The following is an 11,141-nucleotide window of genomic DNA, read 5'->3' on the forward strand; positions in this document are numbered from 1 at the left end:
AAGTAACTGGCCGGGCCTTTGGCTTTTATAGGCGGGCCCTGACAATCAAATTTATATAATATATATTAAAAGACTACCATGAAATGACACACTTATTTACTATATCCTGTGGGCTATTTTTAACGATAAAACTTGAAATTCGTTTGTCAATATGAATGGGACCTGATAGTGCAGCCTATTATTTATAAGAATGACAAGTATGTAAGTAAGTCATTTGGTCTAATAAACCTTACAATTTATTCACAAATAGTCAGAGGCCTTTAGTCAGTTATTAGTGAAAAATAAAGTCATTAAAACAGCGACATCCTGACAGCTGCATCAGCACCATGGACAGCACTACACATCGAACAAGCAGGATTATGGACAGAGTGCAGCGCTGGGGGCATTTCTTTCATTTTACTGTCTCACAATCCTATTATTCAATATTGGCAAATATACAGGGAAAAGACCAAATATTTCATCTTTATGTGACCTGGAAGACCGTTCAGGAAAACAAATAACACAAAAGGTTATTTGAGGGACTATGGCCAACTTACTGCACATCTATAGCTCAGGCATGTCCAACTTTACGAAAGTCTAATAAAGCTGCAGCCGGGGCTTCCCAGATGAGTGGAAAATGTCTTTCCACTCTGTCTTGCATTTCTTGGCTAGGTCCTTCTCACAAACAAGTTGAATTAAATGAGCTTTCCTGGGATGTGACATGCTTCTTCTGTGGTCAGTGAACACATTTTTCAAAGTGGAAAAGAGTTCTCACATAAATCAGTGGAAGCTCTGAAGGTTAGGGCAACCTTAAATGCTGTGAGGACACTTGGCATTGCCTCAAGGGCCCTCTGCAAATCACTGAGCAGTGTTTTCAATGTCCATTTCCCAGCATCTGGAAGTGTGGAACTGTCAGTGGGTTTGAGAATGAGCTGTCGGGCGACAGTGAATTCGCAATCAACAGGAGTGGTTCCAGTTAGGCTAATAGTAGCCTTCGCCTGCTCAGCGCACTCCAGTCACTCACTCAGCACCATGAACACATTTTCGGTGCACAGGGCCTAAAAACACTCTCACCCAGTGTTCACAAGCTGTAAAACCATTTTCTTATATCCATTTCATGGCAAAACACTATTGCTAGTACTTAAAGCTAGCTAACCAGACGATGGCCAAAGCAAAGCATGATATGCTACTGAAAAAAGATGGTAAACTCTTGAGAAGTTGACGTCACTAACGTTGGTACACGCAACTCAAAACCATCGCAGATCAGCAGCAGGGGGTGCAGTTTGACCTTACATAATCAGACACAGCCAATTCATGCAGACTTCCAACCCCAAATAAAAAATGTTATTCCACAAACTAATATGACAATATAATAATAATTCTGTTTCCCCTAGGGGGGCCAAATTCACAGATGGGCAGGCCTGGCCCCCTGCTGCCCGCCCATAACGCTGGGTACGCCACTGCAGTCTCTCAATAAGTCAGCCCCTTGTTCGCTACACTTTTGTTTGCTAACAAAATTAGCTGACTGGAGTATTACACAGAACATGAAACCCAGGTTCCAAATAAGAGTAGCTAAGTATACAAACTGCCGCAGAAACATGTTTATCACTAAAATGTAAGACTTACCCTGAGTTAATATTTACATTTCGTTCCGACCTCCTCTGTTAGAGCTGAAGGAGACTGACCGGCTTTTAGTCAGGCTAGTCAGACATTGATGCTGCATTCATAGACCCGGGAAATTGTAAAACTCAAACCTTTACTGACGCATGAAGGCAAGACAGCAAGACGTTTAAATTACAAATGCATTCAGACTAAAGTACTGGCGAAGTAATAAAACAGTTTGAAGTAATCAGAACAACAAATTTAATTAAATCTGTAAAATAAGTTGAAGTCAATTCAAAATCACTTAGTTTAACTTCAAAATGTCTCAAGAACATCAAGGCCTGGATGACCCAGAACATTTTACTTCAACATTTAGACAAAACCAAGGTCATTGTAATTGGCTCTAAACATCTCAGAGAAACAGTCTGTCTGACCAGATAGTCATCTTGGATGGTATTAGCTTGGCCCCCCTAGCTCTACTGTGAGGAACCTTTGAGTCATGTTTGACCAGGACATGTCATTAAACCCACATATAAAACAAGTCTCTAGGACAGCTTTCTTCCACCTGCGCAATATTATGAAAAGTGCTGAGCAGCAGATCCTGTTCTAGAGCTTCATGGACAGCAGCAAAGTCCCCCAGCTGTGGAAACACTCCGCAGTCTTCCCAATCCCCAAGAAAAGCACCACCAAATCTCCAGTGGCTTTCACTTCCCTTGTGATGAAGACCATTGAGAGGGTCATATGCTGTAACACCACATCATCAAAGTAACTGACTCCCTGATGGACCCACTCGAATTTGCATATGGAGCAGGTAGAGGCGTCAACGATGCTAAAAATTACATCATGAACACTATGCACAAACATATGGAGCACCCCAACACCTCAGTTAGACTCCTCTTCGCAGACTTCCCCTCTGCACTCAACACCCTGCAGCCTCATATCCTGGCTGACAAAGTCTCCTCCTGCCTCCATCTAGACGATCAACTCATCCTGTGGACACTAGACTTTCTCATCAATAGTTCACAGAGAGTCCTGGGCAACAACATCTTGTCCCATCTCCATTTCACCTCCTCTGGCTCCCCTCAGGGCTGTGTGCTCTCACCACTGCTCTTCATCCTTTACACCGATGACTTCAGATCCACACAGACCAATTGTCACCTGGTTAGGTATTCTGATGACACAGTTCTTCTGTCTCTGCTATCAGGCCCTCACAGCACCACGGGCCAGTTCTGCAGGAGTTTTTGGAGTGGTGTGTGACAGCTCTTGCTTGGAACTGAACTTCAGCAAAACCAAAGAGATCGTTGTGACCTTTTCAAACAGGCAGAGGGAACTGGCAGGGGCCACCACCACAATCCAAGGGGGCCGTGTGAAGCCATTGACGAGTACAAGTACCTGGGCTCCATCTTTTTCACACATAGCTACTATATTATTATATTTACTCATCATCTTTAGATTTACTTATCCACTGCAATATTTATTTATCTATAACACATCTGCTGTATATATATATTTATTAATACGCTACAATAATTATTCATCTGCTGCTACCGATCTTTTACATTAATTCACCATTATCAGTATTCACCTTAAGTATTCACCTTAACTCATAATCTCTCTTTATATTTATCTCCTGCATACATATTTATTCATACACTACAGTCTTTGTTCATCTGCTACCTGGTCCTGTACATATATTCTTCATTCACCTTAAAGGGATAGTTCACCCAAAACTTAGTTAATGATGGAGGAAGATCAAAGCTATTCCTTTGAATATCTACCAATTCCTTTGGATTGTGACATCCTCACACTCCTTTGATCTTCCTCCATCTTTTGATGGAGCAACTCCAGTCAAGTCTTTTTTTTAATGCACGTTAAGCTTGGAGGTGCCAGTCTGAGGACTAATGAAGGAAATTAAATCATACCACAGAGGAGGAGTACAACAGGTTAGAGATGACAAGACGGTGAATGCAAAAGCTGTGAAAAGGATAAATCACAGAGGAGTCAATGAGGAGAGAAACAGAGCAGGGAAGCAAGTCACAAAAGAATCAGAACAAGACACAGAGGGGAAAGTGAATGTTGACTTGAAGAAGCTAGTCACTTTCATAGCAGGGGTGATAAATGCTACAATGGAGGTTAAATCTAAAACTGAGAGAATTCAAATAATTGTCAGATGCCCATCATCTTGATATCAGCAGGATGACATGGGAGGAAGAGACAACATCTCATCTCTTCTAATTCTAATACCTCCATGATTTTGACCATCGTCTTATTGCACGTTGCAGCTCTTGTATAAAAATAAAACATTTATCCCATCACTATTATCATTGTTTACTTCTAGTTTGTGTCCTTCATGCTCAAGCATTGTTCCTCTCCTCAGAATCCCCTCTCTACCCACATATCTGACACTATGTACTTTCTAAAAACTCCTGACCAATAGGTCGGCTTTCTCCCTATTATTTACAACTTCTTGATCTCCTACCATCAAAACACGACTCCCAGCAATATATCCTCCACCACAACTGCCACACTTGACCACCCTTTCTTTACAATCAAAAATCTTATGTTCACCCCCACATTTATTACATCTTCTAATTCCTCGACATGCAGCTGCACAACATGGCCGTACCGCTGGTATTTAAACTAGTGCAGGGGTGGCTTCCTATGTGGATGAACTTTAAAGGACAAACATCCCAGAAACACTCGTTGAAATATTGTGCTTGCAAGGCAATTGTGTCTTGTGATGTCACAGCAACCTTGAACTTACCCACCAAACTAACATCACATCATCTCAACTCAACATCCCCACATTCGTTTCATCTTGGCCTCACCTTTAGTCTTCATACATTTTCAGCCACGTTCAGCAAATCATTTCAGCCTCTCAGTATTCACAATACATTTTCAGCATTACATTTTAGTCCAGAAAAATGTTGGTTCTGTCTACCAAGTTGAGTGAGGGGGAACAGCAAACCTCAATGAAAGTGTGTGTGCGTTTCTTCCTGTAGACAGTAGGCTGTAGTTGACCTCTTGTACAGTATGTCAGGCCTATCTGACACAACCACTCCCTCTATCTTCCTCCATGCAAACTAACCCTCTTCTAGCTAGCTGTGTTAATAAGCATTGGGGATGTAGGTAGAGTTAGTGTCTGCAGTTCTGTTGTTGCTGTTTTCCTTTACTGTGTTTGTGCTTGTGCTACACCAGGAATGTCGAGACAGCAGGGAAAATCCGGCGGAGATACTGAAATGCAGATTCAAAGAGGAGAGACAGAGGCGGAAGACAATGGTAAGTATTGTTCTGGCACTCTCTCAATTCTCCTATCCTTAATCTGTCTCCATTTATGAGGCCAAACAGTAAAGGGGCTAATCACTGCTGCATTTCTTGCTAAATATTAGCTGCTTGAGCAGTCTTCAGCCCAGGAGTCCAATGATGATGTGGAAGAGCTATCCCTGATCCAGCACCACAGTGAAAATGAGGAATCAGCTGAGAAGGCAGCAGAGCCAGTTGTTGGTTCCAGACCTCCAACTGGTTCTTGGAAAGGTTGGTGTCTGAATCTGTCTCACCTCTTATACTTCTTAGACGTCTCTGAGTCTTTATTTTTAAGTTCATGGAGATGCCTCAATATAGAGACCTACACTTCTCACAATGCAACCACAAAACAACTGTCTAATGAAATAAGAAAAACCAAAACGAAATAACACTTAAAATCTGAAAATATCTTGTAAAAGAATAAGTAAGCTAATCTGAGATGCTGATCAGGCACGTTAGGCCAACATTGGGTGTAAGATATTAAGTCCCTCAGTACAGAGATTGGATAACATGTGCTATACAAAATGGTTTTCCTATAGACTCATGTTCTGTGGCCTCTAATGACACCTGTAAAATACTCATTTATTCCAACTGGTCTTTGGGTCATCGTGTATAAGGGTGTTATGTAGTTGAGTTTTTTGTGTTTTCTCTGTCAAATGTTTTATAGTCAATAAACTTTAATTATTTCTTTAAAATGCTAAGTAATATATATATATATTGTTGTTTTGTGATGTGCTTCCTTCTCCTTGGTCTCTCCTCAGAAATGCAACAAACTACTGGCTCTGAGCGTTTAGATAATTCTATCAAAAAACACTTGAAAGAAAGACTGAGATCAGCCATGGTAATTCCAATTTCATTTTTTTCCACACTACCCAGCTTTTGTTTTTGAATAAGAACTTGAAAGATACCACTTAAAAAACCAAATTGTTTGATAAAAACGTGCCAATCCTTGATTAAAGTGTTGATGCGTAATGAATGGCCTCTTGTGTTCCAGTCTAAAGGTCGGAGACTTGTGCTGGAGGAGGCCTCTCCAGGGGCAGATTTATTCCTCATTGAAAAGTCATCCCAAGACTTCCTGGAAGTGAGGAAAGCAGAGTATGTCAGCCATCAAAAACGTATCCAGAGAGAAAGGAAGCTTCTGTTTACACCAAGTTCTCGACCAGGTACTCAAACGCACTAAACCACCTGATACACACCCACATCTCTTAAAAAACCCAATGGTCATTTTTTATATTCTTTGCAGCATAATAACTATATTTTATGTTTTATTTATTGTTGTCACAGTGCCAGCCTTCATTAAACTGCCTGAAAACACGAGGCCCCGTTATCTCGAGGATGAGGGTCTGTATGTGGGAAAAAGGCCCCCTATGTCCCAGACTAATGAGAACATTCTGGAGAACCGCATTTTAAAAATGGAAGAGGTAATCTCAAGCAACATACTAGACAGTTTAACTATGTCACTGGCTCTGAACCTTCCAGGAATTGTCTTAATATCTATTTCTACTATTCATTTATTTATTATAATTTATTAAGGGAAAGAAGTGGATTGGAGACGACAGGAGGATCATGGCTCTGCCGGACCCCGTTAAGGAATCATCCACAAGACCCCCTCTCTTCCACATGGAGGAGGACCTGGACCCTGCTCTGCAAACTGTATACAGGAAGGTCAGACACAGACCCACTTTGATCACCACATCCATTTGCCAAATCTAAAGCAAAGTGCATTTCCATTGCTCTTTATGTCATGTATTACAAGAAACAAAAGTGTGAATGCTGCTAACGATTATTTTGATTATTAATCTGCTGATTTTTGTTTGGTTTAATAAATGTCATAAAATGGTTAAAAATGTCAATTACAGTTTCCTAAAGCCCAAGGAGATACCCTAAAATTGGTTGTGTTGTTGGATGATGATGATTTTTTTCAATCCTCCAGGCAACGAGGTCCAAATATGAAAACAAGTGCAATGATGGTACATTGGATCCTGAGGGAGACTACCAACTTGATGTTGATGTTTCTGGGCTGATCTTCTCCCATCACCCACTCTTCAGTCGCGAACATGTCCTGGGAGCCCGGCTAGCTCAGCTGTACGACCAGTACCTCACCAGGCAGCACAATAACCTGACAGGACACTTGACTGACAAGGTAAACTCCATAAGCTGCTTGTAAATATGAAAGTAAGGTCACCAATATTATAAAATGTCTTTACATCCTTCAGTACACTTACAACTTAAATATAACTTAAATATATATGTGCGTGTGTGTTTTCTGTCGGCTGCAGTTGAATGGGTTGAGGAGTGCACTGCGGAATATGCAGAGCCTCACTCAGCCCATGCAGCAGAGGATATTTGATTACAGTCTGGAGATTCGGTGAGTTTCCCAGATCTTGTCTCTCCCATCTGTGTCCTGTCCAGACATCTACCTCTACTCTACTTTAATCACTATGACTATTAATATTCCTGCTGCATGTTTGTCCCTCTTAATACCGTAGAAATACTCGGCAGCTACGAGACAGCGAGCAGGAGAAAGACCGGACTCTGCTGAAGAACATAATTAAAGTGTGGAAGGAGATCAAGGCCCTGAGAGAGTTCCAGACGTTCACCAACACACCCTACAAGCTCTTCCTCAGAAAGTAATGCTCTGTAATTTTTACCAAATACAATGTGATTCCTATATTCACGACCCCTCCCCTACCCATGTCTACTGGATAATGTATCTTCTTGTTAACCACAGATTCTTGTAATCCTGTGACTAATGGGACCCCCTCGAAAATGAGTTGGTGCAACTCCAGGGGTTTATCCCATTTGAATAAATAAGTTTCACAACAACTAATGTGCTGTGTTTTCCACATTTGCTCCAGAGAGAATGTAGACCAGGCGTCAGATGAACAGGTGTTTGAGGATGAAATCTCGGCAGAAGTTGTGGAATTGGAGGCTGAGAGTGAGGAGGACTACCAACGAAAGCTGGCAGAGTACAAGAAACAGCTGGCAGAGTGGAAGCTCTCAAGAAGAAAACAGGTGCCTAACTATTCAATATTTATTTGCTTGGATTAGTTAGTGACATCTGAACATATTGTATGCTACTGTACAAATAAACTCTGTTTATTTATATCTTAAGCTTATAGAAAAAAATCTGCATGGCCTTGTTGACTGTGTAAATATGAAAATATAGTGATACCAACACTTATATCTCTTTGTTTGCAGAAAGCCAAAAAGAAGAAGAGAAAAAAGAAGAAGAAGGGCCAGTTACAGGATGACACAGAAGAAGATGAAGACCAGGAGTTGAGTGAATCAGAAGGGCCTGAGGAAGAAGACTGTCCAAAGCCTGAGCCTCCCGAGAGGCCAGACTTTGACTCTATAGAGCAGCAAGTCAGAGAGAAAGCTTCCAGGATACGCAGGAAACCAGGAGAGTCCGTCCTGATTCCTGAGCTGCATGCATCTGGAAACATCACGGCCAATGACCGCTGCCCCAGGTACGAGCACAATCATGGAGAAAGTCTGGGTTTCTTACAGAAGATTTTAACTTTTAACTTATACTCTGTGTATCATTCATTCTTTTCATGTTCAATTTATGTTGAGTTTTGGTTTTTTCTTTGTTGAAGGGCGGAGGTAGCTCGCAGACAGGATGTTGAGAGGCACTCTATTATCATCAAGATCCTTTACAATGGCAAACGAGCTTCCCAAACTGACAGCCGCTTCCTGGACACTGATTTCAGAGTGCACTTTGGTCAGATCTTTAATCTCAAGATAGTTAATTCTCCTCAAAGCATCACATTGCAGGTTGTGGAAAAGATTGGATCATCGTGTTCCCTCCTGACTCAAGTGTTCGTCCCAGTGCCAGAACCTTCTGCCTTAACGGGCCGTGTCCCTCTTGAGGAATTTGAGTTCAGCAGCAACCAGAGAGTGATGTTTGACCATGAAGGAGTTGGAAGTGGTAAATGTCTTCATTTGACACCAGTTCAGATGTGAAAAGTCCCTTTCATTTCAGTAACACATTATTTATTGTCTGTCTGTCTGTCTGTCTGTCTGGCTCGTCAGATGTCCCCCTGGCATTCAAGCCTGATGGCAGTAACAAACAGACCCTGCTGACCTCTGGTAAACTGTCCTGTTGTGTTTCCTGGGGTATTGGGGAGGATGATGTACCACTCGCCCCTCCTGTGTCTCACCAACCTGGTGGCATACACAGGTAATATCACTTCAAAAGCAGTATTGGTGGTCATGCATGTTTTATTCCTTCCTACTCTCCAGCCAGCCAGTGGTTTCTGGATTATGTCAGAATCATGTAAACATAGCAACTTGAAACTGTATTTATTTTTATGTCAAAGTTTATGCAGCAAGTTTCTGACAAGCTTCTGTGTTGATCTGACTTTCCAATGTGTCCATATTTTTGATAACAAAAGCTCTTAAATGATTCTGAAGGCTCATTCCTCATGCAATTAAGTGACTCATAATATGCGGAAGGAAATAGTCCATAGTTCTGTATTGTGTTTGCAGTCTGAAGTTTATGGGCTAAAACAGCAAAACACCCGTTTGGTTATTAAAATCTGTCTCTAAACTCTGTATCTTCTCTATGTCGCAAACTCCCCAAGCACACTATAGCTTTGAGCAGTTTTTTCACTTTCACTTTCTTTGTCTTAGTGGCCTGCGCCGTCTTGATGCTGTCACATCTATCGGGGGATGTGAACTCGATGACATGAAAAAAACTGTGGAGTGGGCCAAACAGTTACAACTGGACCCCAACGACCCAAACAATGCTTCTATCATGCAGCTGCTAAAAGTGGGTGCCACAACAAAGAGCTGTTCAAACATCTCAACGATCCTGGAGAATTAAACTTGCTCATTCTTTCTTTGTATCTGTGGTTCACCAGGTGGCCAGAAGTGAAGAGGTGCACGCTCCTGAGTACTTCCGACTAGAGCAGCTACAGGAGGAGTTTTACTTTGTGACCGATGAAGTGTTGGAGTTGAAACGATCGCAACTGCTCAGGCTCAGGAACCATGATGTTGCAGAGTCTGAAGATTACAAATGTGTTCCTGATCTCGGGAGGGAGATTTTCTTAAATAGAAATAACAAATTCATGAAACTTTTGTACTTGAAGTAAGTACTTTACTGTATTTACACATTGCCACATTACATTTTCAGCTGTAAAACTGTTTTGTTCAGGAGTTTGTTGTTGTAAAGTAAGTAATGCTCTTGTAGGTAGCATTAGAGAAGATGTTTCAAAGGAGCAAGGCCTTAAAGAAGTATATATGATATATTCTCTCTCTAACAGTGTGCCACTGACAGATATTACATATGTTACTTTTCCCCTACGTACCTGAACCCATCACCCTGTATGTTTTCATGAGACAAAACTTTGATTTAACTGAAATGAGATAAGACTTGAGATCGGGTGCTGTTGTCGGCTTACTGACGCGTTACGAGAAGTATAAAGTGTTGGGATATGGAAAGCATAACAAATTAATGTGAATTTGTAATGCGCAAACAACACTTGCAATGCATTAATGACGTTCGATCTCAGATGTAAATTTCATATTTATTTAAGCCATATGACAACTTGCCCACTGCCTCGAGGTCTCATTGGCTCCTGAGCCATAAGGTTGAACCATTTTTGTAAACCCAGGGGGACTCTCTTACAACTTAAAATAGCCTACCAAAGGTCCTTTTTTTGTCAAGCTGATAAAAATGTAATATTTAGATTGCACTTTTCTGACTTATCTTTCGTCAAAAAAAAAAAATTTAGCTTCAACTGCATTCATCAACGTTTTGTCAACTTGTTATTTACATGTAGTTTGCGCGTTACAAATGCACATGTTTTTGGGCCGTTTGGCTTTCCATACCCTCTTGAACGCACCAACTAATTGGGCTGCGGCGATTACTTGTTTTTCACGTGTTACAGCACATAGTCACCTGCATCGGTAGTATCACCAGAAGCTCTCGAATCTCTGTCTTTCCAAATTCACACCTTCATCAGTGTCTCCTACGTGTATGGTATATCTTATTTTTCAAGTTTTGCATCCACTACGTTAAAAGCATCTTAAAAAAGCCAAATCGCACACGGTAATATCCTGTGATATTCTCACATCGGGTCATTTACATTATCCGACTTTTTTTTTTAGCATAAAGATGTGAATAATTTCTATCTTGATATTTCCTTTGATCCCAGATCCCAAGTTCCTTCTTCTCCACATGACATTAAGCTCTGTGTCGAGTATATTTTACATTAATTAATATTATATATTATTATTAGATCATTAATAAA

At 41.0% G+C, this 11,141-nt stretch overlaps 1 protein-coding gene and 2 long non-coding RNA genes across 3 annotated transcripts; all 3 read left to right on the forward strand.

Annotated features, from left to right (window-relative positions):
• The first annotated feature begins 4,479 nt into the window (after window positions 1-4,479).
• LOC117760532 (coiled-coil and C2 domain-containing protein 2A-like) lies at window positions 4,480-8,850 on the forward strand. Its single transcript, XM_034583639.1, has 12 exons — window positions 4,480-4,860; window positions 4,971-5,115; window positions 5,646-5,725; window positions 5,879-6,047; window positions 6,169-6,305; window positions 6,418-6,549; window positions 6,818-7,027; window positions 7,164-7,252; window positions 7,374-7,514; window positions 7,743-7,899; window positions 8,086-8,354; window positions 8,484-8,850. The coding sequence occupies exons 1-12, from the start codon at window positions 4,858-4,860 to the stop codon at window positions 8,848-8,850; spliced, it is 1,899 nt and encodes a 632-aa protein (XP_034439530.1). The 5' UTR covers window positions 4,480-4,857.
• On the forward strand, window positions 7,232-7,767 carry LOC117760178. The gene is made up of 3 exons (XR_004613631.1): window positions 7,232-7,252; window positions 7,374-7,514; window positions 7,743-7,767. It is a non-coding gene; the product is annotated as an uncharacterized LOC117760178 (long non-coding RNA).
• Window positions 8,851-8,944: 94 nt separating the features above from the next.
• LOC117760179 lies at window positions 8,945-9,866 on the forward strand. Its single transcript, XR_004613632.1, has 3 exons — window positions 8,945-9,067; window positions 9,520-9,658; window positions 9,750-9,866. It is a non-coding gene; the product is annotated as an uncharacterized LOC117760179 (long non-coding RNA).
• Window positions 9,867-11,141: the final 1,275 nt, after the last annotated feature.

This window comes from Hippoglossus hippoglossus, chromosome 4 (genome assembly GCF_009819705.1).
Source record: "Hippoglossus hippoglossus isolate fHipHip1 chromosome 4, fHipHip1.pri, whole genome shotgun sequence".
Taxonomy (NCBI): Eukaryota; Metazoa; Chordata; class Actinopteri; order Pleuronectiformes; family Pleuronectidae; genus Hippoglossus; species Hippoglossus hippoglossus.

What these genes read in the sequence shown, in the direction of transcription:
- LOC117760532 (XM_034583639.1), top strand. An exon ending in GATTACAGTCTGGAGATTCG is followed by an intron (nt 7,253 to 7,373) that starts GTGAGTTTCCCA and finishes TTAATACCGTAG; the next exon opens with AAATACTCGGCAGCTACGAG. An exon ending in AGCTCTCAAGAAGAAAACAG is followed by an intron (nt 7,900 to 8,085) that starts GTGCCTAACTAT and finishes CTTTGTTTGCAG; the next exon opens with AAAGCCAAAAAGAAGAAGAG.